We start from the raw sequence: 21,279 nt of genomic DNA on the forward strand, positions 1-21,279 counted from the left end.
ATGCCTCCAAAACGTAATTTTCTGCTGTTCTTCCATTAGTATACTTGGCAACACTAGTAGATCACCAGTTATCTGGTCTACGAATGGCCTGCCCCTTCGACTCCACCACTCTTTATAATCTCAACTAAAACATAATCTGCTCATGTTCAAATCCTAATCTGTACCACCGTATGTTTACCTCTTGAATAAGCATGGTGATCACACACCTCCAGTAATTGTTCCTGTGATATAATGGCGGAGGAGGTGCCTCTGAGGTGAGCGTACATGTTACATTAAAGAATTCATATATGCAAAAAGATATATAAATATTAAATAAATAAAGGCAAAATGGTGCACATTATATGAGTTTGAACATCTCGTAACAGTTTTAAAACATTACTTATAAAAGTAATGTCTCCTTTTTCAGGGACCTAAGTTTTATTGCACGATGGCAACACACCTGCAGAACATAGTCAAAGTTCACTTTAACAAAGCCACATTTACCACCAAAATACCTTCATTATATCCTATATTCATTATGAGCATATTGTCGTTACACACTGATAGTGGCAAGAAACATTTTAGATTTACATTATATACAATAATTATTCATATCTATGTTTGTTATATTGAGGTACAAACATATAAATTTAAAATTAAATTCTGGTGTTTTATGTGCCTAAATCATGATACAATTATGAGGCACATCATATTTGGAGACTCTGGATTAATTTTGACCACCTGGGGTTCTTTAACGTGCACCCAATGCATAGTACACAGGTGTTTTTGCATTTCACACCCATAAAAATGCAGCCACCACAGCCGAGATTCAATCCTACACACTTGGGCTTAGCAGCTCAACAAAAAGCCACTATGCCACCACAGCGGGTGAGTACAACCATGTGGAAACCAATGACTGGTGACTGCAGCGCTACGCGGCAGGCAGTCTCATTACTTTATGGACAAGCCCTGTATGTGCCTTGATTTCTTTTAAAAAATGAGGCATCAGTACAAGATAACTTTTGAGACTTGCTTAACTTCTATGATGTGTGCATTCAAGTTTATCTGAGCAATTTATTTATTACTTGGACTATCTCTCACCCTCTGCCTCCTTTTTCTGTGAACATGGAGATTTATCATGCACCTATCCATGAGACATAGCTCCACACCAAACTTTCAGAAAAAAACATCAATTTCACAAAATATGGTGAGATATCACCCACTTTAGCAAGTGCACTGCAGACCCCACACTGTCACAGCGTACTCGTGCATTTTAAGAGCAGCTTGCTACAGCCACAGATAGCATTTTATTTAGTTGTGTTTCTTGTGAAGGCACACATTTACCAATATAATCTACTAAGTACACAGCACTAACAAATGCCAACAAAACTATATTTTTTGTGCTCAGCTTACAAAATTTAGCTTTTAGGAGACATCATCACCCCTCATTCCGATCAATTACATCGACTGGGAGAGGGGAAGTTGAGCAATGACTTCTTATATTACATCAGTCATTTTCCAACTGAGTAAAGTTGGCACAGAGGCATCATTAATCATCATCATCAAAGCCAGAGGAATCACATGTGTAGAAAAATCCAGACCCCTAAAGGGCACCGGTAGTGTTTTGACATGCTGCTCGTATGAATGTAGAAGCTATATATTTCTACAGCTGCTCCTGGTGCTCCATAACTTGTGAAAAATAGCTGAGAAGTTTAAACAACAAACTCACAGACTTGCGCAAAACACAAGAGACATACCAATGACAACAATATATGGCAGGACATATATTTCCTAGGGATGTGCCGAATATGTCCTGCAGATGTCCCTCACATGACCACTTAGCCACACTTTGCTTGTCCTGCAGACACACCTTGCATGTCCACAAGGGACATTATGGGGACATGTAGACCACATGCCTTTTGCACAGTGTTTGCCATAATGTCAATTACGGTTTCAGCACAAGCTGTGTGACAGATGCGACAGGCAGAACACCCACGCATGAAGAACAGATCTATACATTGTGTGCACACGTTACGAGTGCACACACGTGTGTGAAAGTGCAGCATACGCCTCATTCTTCTAGGCCTTCCGCCAAGTGCAAGTGCCTCATTTAACTAATTAAGTTTCCAAAGTAAATTGCATCAGAAAATTCGTACAGTACAACATACACACGAGCTGCAGATTTGATAGCTTTGGATTGTAATTTGAACATGCGAGAAAACACAATTCTGTTACGAGAAAACTCGGACAAAGCTTTAATTGGATGACAAATATACGGTGTATGTCAAAAAAGGTCCACGTGGGATAACTTTGGCATATCCATGGTAGAATATCTGGAACAGGTCCATCTGTAATATCCCTGGGACATCCGTAATAGGATATCTGAAATTGGATGTCCAGCGGATGTCCTATTTGCGTCCTAAATGGTTCATGGCCACTGGGCCATGATTCGTATGTCCTATGGACTAAGTGCTTTCACTGGGACACTAGGTTGCTGAAAATTGTATAACAACAGAGACAATTATGTTTATAAGGTATAAATCTTAAGGTGATAGTCTAGTGAACAAGAGGCTGAGCAGAATCCAAAACATATTTCAGAAATGAAAAAGAAGTCATGCACTTTGTGCACACTAATAGTCAAGGAGCACATATATGTGGAAAGCACACATAGTCCAGGCAAAGCTTTGCCTGGACTAGGTGTGCTTTCCACATATAGATCTGACACTCAACTACTGTGCATACATTAGGTATTGCACATGAAGAGATTCGAATCACACTCACCATGAGACTCGTAATCCTTCAGCAAGCTGGCAGCAATGGCATCCAGGCTTTTTAAATAGTTTACATAGGCTTTCTGAAAGTATAAGTAAGGGGGCTTATACACTTTGTGGACATGGTAGGAAACAGGAATATGAGTGCTTGTACAGCTTCCCAGATTTTAAATAATGTTGCATGAGTATCTACCGCATGGCACGTCAGCACCTTGTAACAGTGAGAAGCAGCGAAATTCAGCAAACCATTGTGCCTGCACTCAAAGCATACATCGCTGCGAGCATGATCTGCTACACTGTTCACTTCAGGAGGACAAACGTCTGTCTAGGGTTACCCGAGAAATCCTGCTTCAAAAAAAAAAAAAAAGAAGAAGTCTGTGTGAAGCATAGGGTGTCTACCAACTTGACATTTTCAAATTCCCCGAGTTCTCCAGGTTTTCCCCGAGTGCCTTTACAAAATTCCATGAGCGACACAGAACTTCGTGTTTTGTCAAGACAGGCTGACACTATGCCGCCTGATGCTGTCACTCTCTAAGTAAGCATGTCAAAAAAAAAAAAAAAAAACTGCTTAATCCAGTTTGAATAGTAAGGAGTAATGTTTATTTTATTCCAAACAGAAAACTGAAGGAAGTGGTAGTAAAATGCACAGCGAATAAATCATCTTCGAAAAAAAAAAATGGTAGAGCCCATTGCAAATAGAGTTGAACATTTTCAAACACGAATAAAAATAGATACATATAGAAGCAAATATTTTCGAAAATAAGCTATTTCCATCAACTGATTGGTATTAGGCCTGAACTTTGTTACAAGTGAGATTCTCTCGGCAGCTGGAAAGTCAACCTCAGCTGTCCCGACATACTCTCAGCCCACACAAAATACTCCAGTGTTGCGTTTCACTGCTTTAAAAGAGTTTATTTTGGTTTGGATGAGGGTCACCTGTACATCGGCATCAGCCAACATTTTTCAAGCTCAAGCTCCTTCAAAAAAGAGGTGGCACAGTTCATTCCTCAGTGCGACAGTCCTTTCTGTTCTCGTCCTCTTTCTGTCACACGTTTGCCTCACGGACCACTTGAAGCACCTTCTTGATCAGTTGTACATCAACGTCCGATTTTTCGGACTCCCTAGGAATTTCATTGGAAAGCTTCTGAAAAATCGGGCAGTCCTAAAAAAATGAATGCATGTCTTTTACTGCCTTTAAGGTCTCAGATCGCCACAGGCACGTCCGAAAGAACTCTGAAGGCCTAGCAGTACGCTTATTAGGCCTATCGGTGCTTGTACTAAAAAGGCTAGAAGGTTATCCTAGTGTCATGAAGGCGCGAGCTGACGTGAAATACTTTGTTATGCTCCGGCAGATGCCGCCGGCGCTCGCTGGCGGGTTGCTCTTGTGGGCTTCGGCACGCTTTTCAACAGGCGCTCGCAAGTGACCGGCCCTTTCCGCCGATTTTCAAGTTCAGAAAACAGGCATGCAATAATCTATGAGGGCCAGTCAACCTTACAAAATTAGCGAGCATGCTTATCGCGACGAGCGGTGAAATAAAACTGTTTTGGGCTAGTTGGCCCATAGCTGGTTATGACGGCAGCGTAACTGAGATGAAGAGACACAGAAACGAGACGGTGTGCTTGTCATGTGTTTCTATGTGCCTTGTCTTCGTCTCTGTTCTGCTGCCATTTTAACCAGAGTGACGGAAGCTACGCAAGAAGCTGTAATAAACTGGGGTTGGTATTTTGTTTTTTTTTTTCTATGGGAGATGCGACACCAATCAGCCCACAAATGTGGAGAGAGTAAATTGAATGTATTCTGTTCTTCTCGTGCATATAGCTTATTGCAGCTTTACAAAATTGCATACTATGGTCCACAAAAAAGCTGTATGAAGAGCGCTTCCAAAACCTATGTGACAATTTTTTTTTTATTGCACAATGAAGGCAGGTATGTACAAAAGCGGGGGAGCATTTTCGTGACTGTCGTTCTACTGGCATCGCCTCATTTTCAGGAGCTTCTGCTTTTCTCTTTGTGTATTCCGTTCGATGTTCTTTGCTGTGCAGCCTTGTCAGTGCATAGATCTTTATTATGTTTGTTGTCAAACTCCGCCCATGCTCACTGCAATCCACTTCTTTAAGCTTCGCTCCCTGAAGGAAATGCAAAAAGCAGACCAAGTTTTCAGCATGAAGCTGATTCCTGCTGAAATACACAGTAAATGTGTCCTCAACTTTACAAACAAGCTCCTCAACAGCTTTGGAAAGGTAGATCAAGCCCCCATGATCAAACTACCTTGTTAGTATGGAATTTCTATCACAATCTGCTTGTAGGGGCAAAATACAAAGGCGATAGACACACTCTGGGCACGGAAATCTTTTTAAAGACTTTCTGACAACATAGCCAGCTATATAATATACTAATCTACGGTCACTGTGCTTTGACACAGTTGTCGTTAACCAACTGCTTGCCTTGTGTTTTTAACACAGATTCTACACACTCCAAATCACCATCATCCAATAGCTCATCAATAATTTCTGTTAGGTGGTCAGTCTTTCGTTTTGCGTCAGATGGCTTTAAGAGTGCAGTTACAAAGTCTCCTGGTGAGTTCCCATATTTAGGAGGCCTTGCCAGACTGTAAAATGGCAAGCTGTTTATTATAATTAAAAAGTGTTCCGGTGAAGGATTGTCGTTACAACCAAAGGATTGCCTTACGACACCAAGCATATATTCCATTTTGTCCCGGCTAAGATTAGCTGTTAACAAGTACTTGTAGCCTAGTGAGCTACTTAAGTAGTCTAAAAGGGACAGAATGCTTTTTATGGTCACACGCAGACCAAGGGCAGTTCCTGGGCTAAGAAATCCACCACGATGCTTGGCAGCATAATCTTCGCATTCTACAAGGAATGCAATGCACTCTTCAAGAAACTTTGCCCTCGGAGAGTTGGGTCGGAGGCCTTTAGATGGCGTTCTTGAAGTCATTATAAATACTGACCCTTCCATAAGCTTCACAAGCTCTTTTGTCGGCTCATTTCTTCTAAAGTGCCTGTCCAAATGAACTTTATAGAAAAAAATCCCCTTTAGTACCTCCTCGCGAAATAGCTGGAAGGCTAAGTTTGCACGCTTTTTTTTTTTTTCAAACGCATTTGGATGAATGTGTGAGCGGGTAATGTGTGGCATTACTTTAAGAGTTAGTGAACCATGTCCAAGGCATTGTCACAGAAGTTCAGCACGTCGCATCGCACCAAACCGTGGCACTATGGTGTCAACGTAAATAAAGGCTGGAACAAAGTGAACTACGTCTCGGTGCACGTGCTACCCAAAACTGACGACGACTTGCGTCTGCATTCCTTCGGCTGGCATCAGTAACCCGATGGATGGATGGATGGATGAGGCTCAACCCTTTGAATCGGGCGGCGGCGGCGCGCGCCACCTAGCCTTTAATGGTACTGTATGCATGCATACCTATGTATTTACTCCTTTACTTTTGCGTTTATATTATTCACCAATCAGATAGCCTCCGTTTAGTTATATCTACCTGTTCAAAGTCTATTTTACTTTCACTGTCTTTAAAACCCAAAGCTTTGAATAGTTCCCCGTTACATTCAACTGCAGGGTGAAGTTGTTTACAAGCAAGTATCAGGCGTTCAGCCGTTTCCTCCTCCTCTCCGCACACCCCGCACAACAAGTCTATCTCCTGGTATCTGGCTCGGCATGTTTTAGTCCGCAGTACACCTGTCCTGGCCTCAAACAACAAAGAACTTCCCTTAGAGTTATCGTAAATATTTTCTTTGGCTATTTCTTGCTTAAACGTCCTGCATGTCTCTAATGCTGATTTGGTTTGCATCTCTGTTTCCCACATACCCCTCTCTGTCTCCTTCACTTTTTTCTTGACGGATTATTCTTTACCTGTCCCCCCACTGCTGCCCAAGTATTTGCTTGACAATTTTCTAGTTCGCTTCCTCCACCTTGTGTCAACATTCCTCGTGTATAAGTAACTAAAAACCTTCCTAGCCCACCGCATTTCCCCAATTTTTCTCAATCGCACTCCTCAAATGCTACCTTGCTACTAGCATCTCTGCCCTCGAAAGAAGACCATCCCAGATCCCCCTGCACCCCAAGATTTGGTGTCTTGCCAAGTGCTCCAAAAGCGAGCCTACCCACACCACCTTGCCTAGTTTCCAACTGTGCCCGGGTCTCTGCTTTCATACATAGAACTGCATTGGCAAAAGTCAGGCCCGGAACCATTACCCCCTTCTATATCCCTCATACCACCTCGTACCTATTGTAGTTCCACAGTGCCCTACTTTTCATAATCGCTGCACTTCTGTAACCTTTAGTCGTCACATATTTTTCGTACTCTGTCAAATACTCAATGCCATTATTTATCCAGACCCCAAGATACTTGCACTTATTGACTATCTCCAGCGTGGCCTCCTGTATCTTATGCTCGCCGCAAATGTTATCATTAAAAATCATGACTGCTGATTTTTCTTAGCTAAACTTCAAGCCTAATCTATCTCCTTCTGTACCACATATGGCCATCAATCCCTGCAGATCTTCTGAATTGTCAGCCATTAACACAATATCATCCGCATACACCAGTCCTGGTAATGACTGTTCAATCAATTTTCCTTGTTTGAAAAATGATAGGTTGAAGCCGAGTCCGCTTTGCCGTATTTTGGCCTCTAAACCTTGTAGGTACAGCATAAACATCAGAGGTGACAATGGACACCCCTGCCTAAGCCTCCGCCGAATCATTACAGGCTCCAAAACCTGCTTTTCCCATTGTATAATCACCCGGTTACATTTATAGATATCTTTTAAGAAATTGGTTACTCCATCTTGCACTCCTAAAGTTTCCAGAATGCCCCACAAACCCTCTTGAAGTACACTGTCATAGGCTCCCTTGATATCCAAAAAAGCCAGCCTAGGGGTCTGTGTTCCTTTTCAGCTATTTCAATGCACTGTGTTAAAGAGAACAGATTGTCTTCTAGCCTCCTATGCTTCCGGAACACATATTGTAGCTCTCCAAGCACCCCCCCTGTCCTCTACCCATGCCTGCAGTCTGTCCTTTATAATCTGCATAACCACCCTGTAAACTACTGATGTCACTGTTATAGGCCGGTAGTTATTTATGTCAGCTTTGTCCCCCTTTCACTTATATATCATTCTCATTCTACTTAGCCTCCATTCATCAGGTACTTTACCATCCATTAGCATTTTGCTCACCATATCCCTTAATGCTTTCTTAAATTTCGGGCCCAATTTCTTTATTAACATAATTGGAATACCATCCGGGCCTGCTGATGTGCTACTTGGTACCCTCTTCTCAGCCCTTTCCCACTCTCTTTGCCCAAGTGAAAGCAGTGGATTGACCGGGCTATCCCTCTCCGACATACTGCATGTACCATTTTTCTGTTCTGTAAATTTTTCCCTCATCATGGTTCCTATATGCTCCATTGCCTCCTCTCCTTCTAACCGAGTACCTTGAGCTGTTACTATATACCTCTGCTCTAGGCTTGTCCTATTACCCAAGGAGTTCAGATGTTGCCAGAATTTCCTAGCTGCCTGTTTATCTTTTTTTATTGCTTACTTCCGACAGCCATTAGGACCCTTTTGTCTTGATTTTCTCGTTGATCATATAGGATGCTTCCCTTCTGCATTTTATGTAGTTTACCCATTTCCTCTCTACTTCTGCTTCAGGTTCTCCCTTACTTTTGGAATACCTGTGTTCCCTGGAGGCTTCCTGACGTTTCTTTATGGCCTTCTTAACCTCTTCATCCCACCAGCTCTTGAGTTTTTGTGTCCCATGCCTTGTTTTCCTGACTCGCGCCTTATCTAGCTCACGCTCAAATAGTCTCATTAACTTTGGGTAAGTCCAATCAGTTTCAGTACCCTCTGATATTTCTTCTTCAATTTGTTTGGCCGCTATTTCCACTTGCTCTTCTGAGTAAAACATCCCATCTGGCATTTCCTCATGCGTCGTTCGTGCTCTAGTTTCTCTCTTAAAACTCAACTTGATACGCTTGTGGTCGCTACCTATACTTCTGGAGCGCTGTTCATCTATAATCATGGCTCCTAATCTATCGTACATCCTATGTGACATTAACGCATAATCTATTGTCGAGTGTCGACTCCCTACCTCCCATGTTATGATCCCGTCACACTTCTCAGTAGAGTTACAGACAACTAAGCTATGCCTCTCACACATATCCAGCAGCATGTTACCTGGGGAGTCTGTGTACCCATCCATATCTTCAAAACGCGCATTCATGTCTCCTAATACAATTATCTCACATCCTTTTCCTAGCTCATTGATGTCCGCTGCTATACAGTCTAACATTTTTTTGTTTTCCTCTTTAGCATTTAATCCTGTCCAAAGGTATACAAAGCCTAGAAGTGTTTTCGCCCCTGCTACTTTTCCTTTTAGCCATAAATGCTCCTTGCATTTCTGTTTGACCCTTTGCCAATTTGTATTTTTATGAATGAGTGCTCCAATTCCCTCGCCCTTTCTGCTAACCTGCACTCTGTTGCAGTATTCTCATGCATAATCAGGGTTACAGGGCGGTTGTTCCATGTCCCTAAGATGTGTCACAGGAGCGCAGCGCCCTCTTCGAACTACCCAGCCAAGCATCCAAACTGGTTTCTCCGGCGCTTCGGGAAAGGGCGCCCGCTCCCGACACTAGGAGAACATTTTCAGCCTCTCTACTTGTACTGTGACAGGAGACCGCGGGGGCACACATGTATAATTAGGGAATATGTACTATGTCCCGTGACAATTGCCCCTTCCCTTGCTTGTTAAGCCTCAACGCAATACTTCATGTATGCTTCAGCGTGTAACATTCCTGTGCTGAGGCGAAACTGCCTTTCGGGAACCTGCATTATGCAACGCGTCGTGCTTCTAAGCCAATCGCGAGGATTACAGAGGCGGAGTAAGTGTCATTGCTGACAACAGCGAATTCTTTCAATGAAAAACATGGCACCAAACGGCAAGAACCTTAATAGCGAATGTCGAAGGAAGGCCTCGTGTTGCCACAGTGGTGGCTACGGCTGCCAGCGGATCTGCGTGCGAGAGCGCCGGTTCAAGGCAGCAAGATAATAAAAACGGCGGTGTTGGCTTTGACTAATGCCATTTCGGACCTACGGTCCCGGCAAAAAGTCAGGAAAATCGGACGACGAAGGGTTGTTGCGTCCGAAATTTCAGACGTTAAGCCGTCCACAATATCAGGCATGTCCCAAAAATCGGGCGCCCGAAAAACTGGTCGTTGACCAGTTTCCGGACACTGGCAACTCCAACAGAGGACACGGTGTCAAAGACAACTCATCACGATTCCTCTCTTTTACTCGAGCCAGCATTAGGACAACTTTCGTCCACTTTCAATAAAATGACAGCTAATTTTTCCCTGATAGAAGCACAAATTCCCCAAGTTTTCCTTGAGCATTTTCAGACTATTTGAAAACTCCCAAGAATTCCCGGTTTTCCCAGTTAAGCAGAACATGTAAGGTGTCTCATCTTCAATTCACTTTCCATTTTTCTTTCATTTTATTGAACCCGCGCATGCACCATGAAATTATGATTAAATAATAATAATAATAATAATAATAATAATAATAATAATAATAATAATAATAATAATAATAATAATAATAATAATAATAATAATAAAGGGAATTTATCAGCACATATGCAGTATTGTTTGTGAATGATGGGGCCCCACAGATAAAGGCAGGGTGTGTGCACTCCTGAAGTGAACAGAGTAGCAGACGATTCTTTCACTGGAGAGTGCTTTGTGCACTTACATGTACTATTACTGATTTTGCTGCTTCTGACCATTATAAGGTGCTGACATGCCGTTCAGCCGATGCTTGCACAATTTCATTGGAAATCAGGGAGGCTGTACATACATAAAAACAAAAATATTTGTCAGACATGAAACATGTATAACAGGTTGAACGGCTTCACTTGCTGAATGCGAAGAGCAGCAGTATATGAGTAATTATTAAATCAAATGTGCTACAGTAATATTGCCTTACATCTTTCACTCTTTCTACTGCATATGAACAGAACACACAAATACTTTGTTTCACAAGGATTTAGGCACATGTTTAAGGATAAAACAATGTCAATCATGACAAACATCATGAAAGCAAATTTTCTGTAGTTTTTACTGGCATCAGCTGGTTACAGCTGCTTAGCTCTTCATAGGATTATCTTAACAATTCACCTTCACTGCATGATCACTCATGCTCATGTGAGACCCCATTTGAGAATGCCTCCAATAATTCCAACCAGCAAAACATATCATGGCCTCTGCTTCCGTTGTTCGGGCTGTACTTATAAGACAGCGCACATATAGCAAGGCAGTACGATTGACACTGTGATGTCGTAAAGCATGTGCAACCATCATTGACAAAAATCGTGTAAGTGAACATAATAAAATATATGAAAAAAAGGCAGGTACAGACGTAACAAACGAAGTATCACAATCATATCAAATGTGCAAAAATGCAATGGAGAGGTAAGGTAGATAGTGCCAATCTCGGACTTAACATTGAAAGTTCATGACCTTATTACTGCAACAGCCTGTTAAAAAGGTCAAGACTGCATTTGCTACATCCATTCGCCAGTCCATCTATCTACACTTTCCATACTAGGTCCATTGCTATCAAGTCGCTGTCAGGCCAACTCTTCATTCTGTGCTTCACCCTCACCACATGGCGAAGAAAAACACTTTGCAGACTAATGGATACTGAACTTCTGCCCCTATGGCAATGTTAAAAACTGTTACACAAGTTAAAAACCGGGCACACTAGCCAATGGCTATCATGCAGCCTTGGTGCTGGGCAATAATGTGAAGTTTGGTGCGCCACGCAGACTGTAAGAGGAGCGGCATCTATGCATGTATTTTGGAGGCAATATAAGGAAATACTGTAACAGATAAACACGACGTGAATATCACAATGAAGTTGCTGTTGAGAAGATCCCAGACTCCGCTGCAAGAGCCTCAGGCTGCCACAGTAAGCGAATTCAAAGCTGGAAGAAACACTGAAGCCTGGGCGTCATTTGCCCAGAATTCATACCAAGTGCATTGTGGTAGGCAGGCAGGTTCATGTGTTGCCTTGATTTAAGCCTCTCCAATAAAACAAAGATGTGTCCAATGGTGGGCTTTGAACAATAAAAGCCCAATGCACTACCCATTAGTAGGCCAGAGACACTTGCATACTTCTCTCATGCCACCACCAACTAGTGCACTGAGACACTGGCACATGCAACATATCGCAAAGCAGCAATATGCTTAATAAAAACCATATAAATGTGTGCCAGTTTCCATGGCATTAGGCCACAGAAACAGGAACAGGCATTGTACCAGCTTCAGGATCAAAACAGATCGTAACAGAACAGGTTGCAATGTTTCTTCACGAGATTACAATAAACCAGTCACGTCAACGTCATCGCTGTCACACTACCACTGTCGCCTTGGTGCTTTCATCAGACAGCATACTTGCATCGCACAAACCATTGTTCACCTTACACAAATATGTTGGTCCATCTGATAATGGCTCTGCAAAACTCCAAGCTATGCTGGGCAGCCAGCTACTTGCAAAATCGTTTGCTTAACGATTTACACAGTGCATAGGATGTGCGTTATTTTTACTGCAATAGAAATTATATGGTCGCTTCAAACGCATTTTTGTTGTCGGTGTTGCCGTGATTTTCTGTACAAAGTCAAAGGGCGAAAACACCGTCGCCATGCGCTGTATGCCATATGTTCGAGTGAAGGCGTGCAAGGGTGAGCTGGTGATCGCGGCTTAATCCTGTGTGTGCAAGGGAGGAAATCAGGAAGGAAGCGAGCTGTCTTCCGTAGCACATAAGGAACCAGGGGAACGTTGTACTTTGGCAGCAACTGTGTATGGCGTCGCCGCGCAGGCTTTACCTTCAAAGCGATTTGCTTTGGGGGCAAAGTCTAGGTGAGCTAATGGCTCATAGCTTTGCGTGCTGTGTTCTTGCTGCTCAGTTTGCGTTATGAAGCAATTGGCAGCATGAAGGTCACTTTGCTCACTGCTGCAGTGATGCTTCCCCCTGGCAGCATTATGACAGCGAGTGTCCGCAGTCATCGAGCATGATGCGTGCATGTTTGCCTGCGCGCGCCGACATCGTGCTTGTTAATTTAGTTAGTAAGCGAGTGTTTACAAGTTTATACGGCTGATGAAACTACTATCCTTACTTATCATGGATGTCTACTAATTTGCCGTCACAATTTATGCTTCGCCTTTTGGGCGAAACTGCGTTTTTTTTTTCTTTTTCGCATAATGGATGCAATTAATTTATGGTTAAGTAGAACTGACTCTTGGGCAAACTGGTAAGGATTTATTTCTCCAAAATGGTGCCACAGAAAGACACAAAAACAGAATGATACTAAGAATACAGGCTTAATGCTCACAACAGTGCCATGGAGTGTATTCTGCAATGATCACTTTCGGCGATACTATCGCCTTGGCCACGACTTCGCCATCAGCGCGGGCCAATTGGATGTTTTAGCAAAATCAGATGAGCTGAATGGCTGCTTGAGCACTCGTCTGTTTTTGCTAAAACAGCCAATCAGCGCACACTGAGCAAAATAGGATGAGCCTATTGGCTGGTTGAGCACTCATCCGATTTTGCTCAAGCAGCCAATCAACTCATCCTATTTTGCTAAAGCAGCCAATCGGCACATGCCGATGGTGAAGTCATGGCCAAAGTGATCACCGAAGTGATAGTAGAGTGTCCACCTCATATGCGGAAGGTACTAGGTTTGAATTCTGCTAATGCCGGAAACCCACTAGTTTTTTTTCTAAGGGGTAGGGATGTACCACCATATGGCACTCAATCATTTATATGGGTTCTTATCTAGAAAGTGAGCCCTATAGGGATTAGCGAGGGTCTCTGGTCACCCCTTGTTGCTGCCACAGCTTTGGCGAAATAGTCAAGCATCCGCCGCTGCTGTGGGATGCAGAGAAGCGCTGCTGCTAGCTACTTACAGGTAAAATAGGTACAAGTGTGCTCCTGGCCTGGTGCCTGGCAACTACGGGAGTTCCAGATTTATTTTTTTATTTATTTGTACTTAATGCAGCCTGATCGGGCTATTGCAGGAGTGGGTATGAAGGGCAGAGCAATGAAAATAATAAATAATACAGGCAATACGAACAATACAAACCAATACAAACCAAAACTATTCAATGGCCGCCAAGAATAAGTTTAAAGGAAGAGAACGAGTAGGACCAGGCAAAGAATTCCAGTATTCGATTACACAGGGAAATAAACTGTATTTAAAAGTGTCCGTACGGGCGAAATAAGGTTCATGTTTAGGTGATGGTGACTTCTAGTATTAGATGGTTTTGCAGGAGTTAGGTAGTTATCTGAAGATATATGGCAAGAGGATGCTTGGAAGCACACCCACCTATTGGGAAACTGGTGGCAGGGGACTAGTAGATGCTAAGAAAACGGTGCTTGTGTTAGTGTCATTCCGAATTCGGGTCTTTCTGTGGTGCTGTTTAGAAGAAATAATTTATGGTTGTAGTATGTGCTAAGTACTTGATATTTTATTCACTAATGCATGGCAATTTTATGCTAAACTTAACTGCCTGCATATTTTGTTGTTTGTGGTACACTGCATTGAATACCCCCATACCTTTCATGTACAGAACCAAACCAAAAACTTTCAAGCATTCAAAACGAATGTGTGTAGTTAGCTTATTAATTTTTATTTTCACGTACAGAGCAAGGAAGCCTTTTTTCTAGCAGAAGGCGTAAGAGCCAACTTGTTGTGCATTTATTGACATTGTCGTTGCACCAAGCTGTAGCCATATTCATATAAAATATTATTTGAAATCATGATGATTTGATATCGGAAGCACATAATAAAAACAAATTTCGCAGTAACATTTAACCATGAGGCGTACAGGAACCTACACTGGCATGTTCTGATCAGTGTTTTCTCTCAAAATAGGGTCTCTTGCCTACATGATCAGTATTCTGGAGCTATACATGCAATTAAATGTTGTCTAGTTGACATCCAATAGGCTGCAGATATGAAGACCAAGAGGAACAAAGTAAAGTAATACTACAGTCTCCAATTGCCAGTCTACAGTCAGGCAGCTGACAATTTTTCCCTTTGACGAATTTTCATCTACCTTGCACGCTTCCGTAAAATGGATTTTTGATCAGTGTCCCTCTGCTTTGAGTTGTCGATTAATTTGGCCTCGTTCTGTGACCTACTAGCCTCCTGGTTAGCTCAGACGGTAAAGTGACTGCCCTGAAGAAGCGTTGGTCCTGGGTTAAATCCCCTGGACCAGGATGAATTTTCCTTCTACTGCGAAGCTTTCTCTCTGAGAAACCCGTACAGGTATCCTTTATGGCCTTGTGTGGCTGAATGACAATTGTCCTGTTCAGTCACTTGCCAACCTTCTTGCCCACAAAAGGTCATGCAGATATCCAACTATGTTACACAAGAAAGGTGTCAAAATGCACATTATTAGAATTTAAATTGACAATGTTTCAATGCTCCAACACAACAACAGCGGTTACAAGAGACTCTGTGGTAGAGGGTTTCGGATTAATTTTGTTCACCTGTGGTTCTTTAACATACTCAAAGCACAAGCATTCTCATATTCTGCCCCCAATGGAATGCAACAGTGGCAGCCAGAAATTAAACTCATATAACCTTGTGGGCAGTAGCAAAACACCGAGCCATCGGTCAGTAACAGTAGCTAAAATATTAACCAGATTAGTTTTAACGCAATTGTACAGTGTGCACCCCATTACAATACACCCATAGTGTGAATTTTCAATTGAAAATTATACATGCAGAAGCACTGTTTCCAATATTTTTGTTCCAGAGGAGTTCTTGCAAAAGAGGTGCCCAGGTTTGAGTGGATTATACTGACGGGTAATGGCTCATGGATGACAAATTCATTAAGCAATTACTCCAATTTCTACATGAGGGGATCCTCCACATTTTTATTTAAATGCACATCTACACCACAGGGCAAGCTGCTGGAAAAAACTGAACACAAACAAAAGAAATCTAATGTTCCAGTAATTTCAAATGATCCATAAACTTCATGATACAGTGAACTGCCTTTCTAATGAAGTTCTTGAGACCTCCAAAATCCTTTGTGATACAGTTCGGTTACTTCGTTGCAAAGAAAGCGCCCATACCACTTGCTATAAAGCAGGTTAAGAGGAAGCTTTAGCTCGAGCCCAACTCCGATGCAGCCTATTCAAATACATGTGGAATGCAAAAACTTTTATGAGATAACCCCTGGGCCGATTTTAATAAAATTTGTTGCATTTGAGAGAGAAAGGTAAATTCTAGTGACTGTTGGAAGCGGAATTTCAATTTAGGTCCTGAATTTTGTTGAAAAGATTTTCAAAAATTTAAAAGTTTGAAGATATAGAAGCACAAAGTTTACAGATTCATAGCTCTGCATCAAGAACAGATATCGCAGTTCTGTAAACAGCATCCATTAGACCAATGAAAGCAGACAAATTCGATGTCATTTTATACCTTACGTGAATTTGTTATTGTTCATGAGGGTTCTGCAAAAGCTGTATTTCTATATTACCAACTTTTTTGAGATTCATGTGTAACATATCAATGTTGTCCACTTTAGATGTACTATTAGATGCAATTCACAGAATTATATTATCATTTTTCGTTGCTGAGTTAGAGTTGTAAACATGATGGTATTGTTTTTAAAAATTTTCTATTTTTGCCAATTTTTAATAACAAATTGATTACCTAAATCAAGAATTTGAAACCAACAGTCACTAGATTTTAAGTTTTTATTTTAAATGCAACAAACCTCGTCAAATGTGGTGCAGTGGTTGCCGAGAAAAATGAAATCTCTTTCTACATGTATTTAGATAGGAGCACTTGAGCTAAAGCTCCCTCTTAAGCATGTTTGGCAAAAAGAAAATATTTATTTAGCATGACTTCAAGAGATGCCTAGTTAAAGGGACCCTGAAACGATTTTGACGATGTTCTACAAACGTACTGAGTCGTTAGAGTAAGTCCTTCTGATCATTAATTGACACATCTAAGTGCTACACATAAAACGTGTAATTTATTATAAAATTTTAAAAATGTACATTGCTGCCGATCGCAGCACACTGCTTGGTGGAATTTTCAGCCGCCCCTACCCATATGACGTAAATCACCCAATTGACGTCATGTGGGTGAGCTGTCCAATTGGCTGCCAGGGCGCGCCCTCTATAATTCTTCCACCTTTATGGTGAACAAATGATGTTTGTAATAGTTGGAATGTTAATTTGTTTCTATAAAAACAAACTAACAGAAAGAGAATGCACAAGAACAATTTCTCACTACTTTTAGGCACTTCCGGCACACAGCAAGCGTCGTCTGCTTGTGTTACAACATGCTCCATTTTGACGAGAGCTCCATGGTCAGAGTCGGTCTGTCTTTTCGCGAGCAGTATGATTTGACTTTGTTGCGCTGTGGACTGCAAACGTAGCGACTGGCAATATGTCAAGCTGAGACATCATGTCCCTCTGCAAGGCAGCAGACAAGCGGACTGGCTGCAGCGCATCGGACTGCCGCTATCCGATTGGTGCCATGATTTTCGTGTTTGCAGCCTTCACTTTAGACCAGAACATTACTAATGCAATAGCATCTGGCGAGGCCGGTATTAGGGTAAACGCAAGCGCAAGGGGCCAGGGCCTGGCCCTTTGACTGTGTCGTTCCACGGGATGAGCAGGAGCGCAAATGTGAATGGTCTGCACGGTGCAGCCACCTGGTGGCACAGAGCTCAACCGCACACAGTAGCAGTAACAAAATGTATTCTTCTTTGCTGCTGGTGTAAATGTTTCGCAGGAGTGTAATCGTTAACATGTTTTTGTAAATGTTTAAAATGTTTTACACTTGGTTAGAGCAATATTAGCTCTTTGTTTGGCTGGTTAAGCTCTGCGCCAACGGATGGCTGGACCGTGGAGACCGATCAGGCAGCTCGCATACGTCTACGCTAAAGTTCCTTCATCAGCTTGAGTTTATGCCTCCACCAGCCCTTCGAAATGCCCAGCTCGCCTGTGGTTACCGGAATACCAGACAGGTTCGGCGCTGCGACAGAATTCTTGCAACACATGCTGCTTCGATAGCTCTCGCTTGGGGTTGACTGCCAAGCAGCTGGCGGAGAGTTTGGAGGCTTTGCGCGCGCGCTCCTAGAGAACCGGAAGTCGACGACACGACATGCCATCACGATGCAGAGCCAGTGAAGGCGGAGCTTAGCCCCGATCATGCGGCGAACGAGTTGAGGAGAAAATGCATGACTATGAAGGAGGGTAACTTGTAATGATCCGTAGCGCTCTTAATATGAGATGTTTCACACAAATTGTGGTGCGAATGATTATAGCTGTACCCTACGCGTCTGTAAAATTTGTCCGAACTGTTTCATGGGTCCTTTAATTAGGTCTCCAATTTTCTTCGGCACACTTCATATGATGGAATGTGCGACTGTATCCAATGATACGGCAGCAAGATTTGCGACATGCTCAGTGGCAAAATCTAGGAGTGATTCAAAGTACAGCTGTAGAGAGCGTCAATTGCCTGCTTTATCAGAATTCTTGGTTAGTCTGTAGGCTCTTCATCACTCCTGCCTTCATCAATCTCCATGTCGTCCTCGATGGCCTCTACGACGTTACCAAGAACATAGGTAAAAAAAAAAGAAGGTGTGTGTGTGGGGGGGGGGGGGGGGGGGCTACCATAGCTGCTGCGTTGTTCAAACCCTGCCGTATGGTGGCATTCAATGCCTATACGTACCGCCATTCTGAGGCAACTACGGAAGAAAACGGCACCGCCACCACATGTGTTCCTCGTAAAGCAACAAATCAGTCCTTGGGGACACCTATATTCCTTCATTGTACAGGCAAATTCACTCTAGTGGCCATCGCTGTAGAGGTGTCCACAATACACATGGCAGATAGGACTTCAGCAAGGACATACAAAATCTTTCATTATGAAGGTCATTTCATTGCAGGAAGCATTGAATTCAGTGCTGTTTCAAAAGATGCCTTGAAGCATTTCACATACTTCTGACAATATTGTCATATAAACATAACATTATCAGCATATAAAAACTGAAGAATGGTAATAGCTTTTCTTTGAAGTAATTACATCCAAAAGCAAGTGTTGAAACACATGTTCTCAATTTCAAGCTTTCACCCAAGGTTAGAAAGAAAAAACAAGTTGTACAATTCCCCATGCCATATCAATATAGGCATTCTATCAGCGCAAGCAGGAATACAGACTCGAGAAGTAAGACACAAACATACACGTCTTCAATTGAGTTCATGTTCTTGCTTGTGATACTAGAATACCATACGGTATCGTATCAATAAGCCTACATTGCAACTCACGTCACCATCAATGCAAGCGCCGAGTGGAAATCGGCAGGTAGTAGTAAGAGGTCCACTTTCATTTAAAGCTCTCATCATACTCGATCATCAACGCCCTTTTGCGTCGGCCGAGAAAACACATGCACTGGTGATATGCTCACTTGTAAGGCAAGAAAAACGTCGACAGTTTTCGCAATTTGCGAGAAATCTGCAGCTTTGTCACTGAGCACCAAACTTAAGGTGCTTGGCTTTGCGATAATCGATTAAGCATGCACAGTATATACTCATCTGTTGTATGCACTGAATTCATGTCCAACCTCAGTGTATCACATATAGGAAACGAAAATCCTCTCTAAAAAAGATTTGTGCCTGAAACAATTTACTGGCTTTTTCAACACTTCCACAAATTCCCCCTTCATGGTGCAACGAGTTGGATATATCGTTTCGCGCACTGGTGGGTTTGTGCAGCTAGGAGAAGGAGGAATAAACTTTTATTGTACAACCAGCACTTTATGATGGCCGGGCCTAAGCCTCCCATGTAGGAAACGAAAAGCTTTATTAAGAAACGGCATAACGCTTGTTCACCAGTTACGGATATGACTAATCGGTTGTGCTTAAAGTTCAGATCGAACAGCAATCGTTTACGAAAGCTCAGCTGTCACGCAGCTTATATAATTGGGACGTAGCGGACACCAATGCAAAATAAATTCAGCAGACCTACAGGCACATGCTTAAACCGCGCGAAGAGAGTTCCTGTTTTGAAAATACCACGGAAGACAGCCACCTGAATGTTAGGTGCGATACAGAGATGACTGTACGCGTCGTCTGCGTAAAAAATTTACGCGCCGAAAAGCGCACGACGTACGTATACCAACAGGCCATCATGACAGCTTACCTCATACTCATTTCGATCGTCCTGGCCAAGAGCCTGAGATACCAGTTGCAACACTAAACCAAACCGATCGCACATTTTTGATAGTCCATCTACTTGCACGCGTAGTTTCGCTATGCACGTTTGAAGTGAGGCAAAATTGCGCAGCCGTGCATAAACCGCCCTGCGACGCCCAGCGGCTGCGTTCGAGTGATGCGAAATGCAGGAAGCGCCAGTCCAAAGGCCAGGAACTAAAGCTGCTAAAGCAACCAGGTGTTTCCATGTAATAGGCAGCAGCTGCAACAATAGTACGACGCCCGATCGTCTGGCGCACGCGGAGACACGGAGACACCGCCTACTCGCGACTATCTACAAGCAAAATCGCAAAATGTTGTGTGACGTCACAAGGGCAGAAACTAGGGGTCATACAGAAACCGCAGAAACCACGGTAACGGAGCGCACACCACACTGCCTTTTCGCCAGACGTCGCTAGCGGAAGCCTGCTGGCATGGCTCGATGAAACGCACCTCATCGAGCGTCCGTGCTGCTGGCTTGCAGTTTACATCGAAAACAGAGAACTGGAGAACTCTAGAATAGCACACTCCCTTAGAGACCATCTACAAAATGGGAATGCACGAACATGACGATCGAAGAACTATAACGTGTTCAGAGGCATTTGCAATGCTGGACTGCAGCGCTCTTGGCGACGCGCGAAGCAACGAATCGCCCACAGCATAAATGAGCTCTGGACCACACCTCGGTGGGGCTATGGTGGGGCCAAGGCAGCAACAGCGAAATATGGCGGATAAATCGGAAGCTGGACTTGATAGCAAAGCTCTACATTCGTTACGCGTCGTCGACCTCAGATCTGCACTTGAGAAACGAGGACTACCGAAAAGTGGGAGCAAGAAGGAACTCGTTGAGCGACTGAAGCTGGTAAGCAGTGCGGTCTCAGTCGGTGAAGCTGGCTCTCATGCGCGCAAGAACCTGTGTTAATACGGAGGTTCGGCCGACGAAAGCAACATCGTTGCTACGAGTGACCAAACGCGCGGCAGTGTCTCGCTGCTGTCCTTACTGCGTTTGTGCTGGCATTCAACTGTGTGCAACTTTCACCAGAATACCATCAACGAGAAGCACGTGCAGCAAGCCTCTGTAAACAAATACACAGCGCCTCTTCACAACATAACGCGGTTTAGTTTTTGCTATGCGAGTGCGCACGCACTTGAGGCTCCACTGTCAGGCGAAGATGGGAAGTACGTGGGTATGGTTTCTTATAAGTCGTAGGTTTGGA

The 21,279-nt window shown here is 43.0% G+C and overlaps 2 protein-coding genes across 8 annotated transcripts in view; one reads left to right on the forward strand and one right to left on the reverse strand.

Annotated features, from left to right (window-relative positions):
- Window positions 1-21,279, reverse strand: part of LOC142591560 (VPS9 domain-containing protein 1-like) — a 106,148-nt gene that overhangs the window by 42,021 nt on the left and 42,848 nt on the right. For 2 of the 4 annotated variants that reach the window (XM_075703875.1, XM_075703883.1), the window contains exon 3: window positions 2,761-2,833. In XM_075703875.1, coding sequence (XP_075559990.1) covers window positions 2,761-2,833 — 73 coding nt within the window. Of the gene's footprint in view, window positions 1-2,760; window positions 2,834-20,012; window positions 20,377-21,279 lie in introns of those variants that run through there. The other 2 variants (XM_075703880.1, XM_075703887.1) reach the window with 2 other exon arrangements.
- Window positions 20,471-21,279, forward strand: part of LOC142591543 (uncharacterized) — a 124,473-nt gene continuing 123,664 nt past the window's right edge. For all 4 annotated transcript variants that reach the window (XR_012830457.1, XR_012830456.1, XM_075703864.1 and 1 more), the window contains exon 1: window positions 20,471-20,924. Coding sequence is in view for 2 of the 4 variants with exons in the window: in XM_075703864.1 (XP_075559979.1) it covers window positions 20,727-20,924 (198 nt within the window). In the remaining 2 variants the exon portion in view is untranslated. The remainder of the gene's footprint in view (window positions 20,925-21,279) is intronic.

Source organism: Dermacentor variabilis, chromosome 1 (assembly GCF_050947875.1).
Source record: "Dermacentor variabilis isolate Ectoservices chromosome 1, ASM5094787v1, whole genome shotgun sequence".
In the NCBI taxonomy this organism is placed as follows: Eukaryota; Metazoa; Arthropoda; class Arachnida; order Ixodida; family Ixodidae; genus Dermacentor; species Dermacentor variabilis.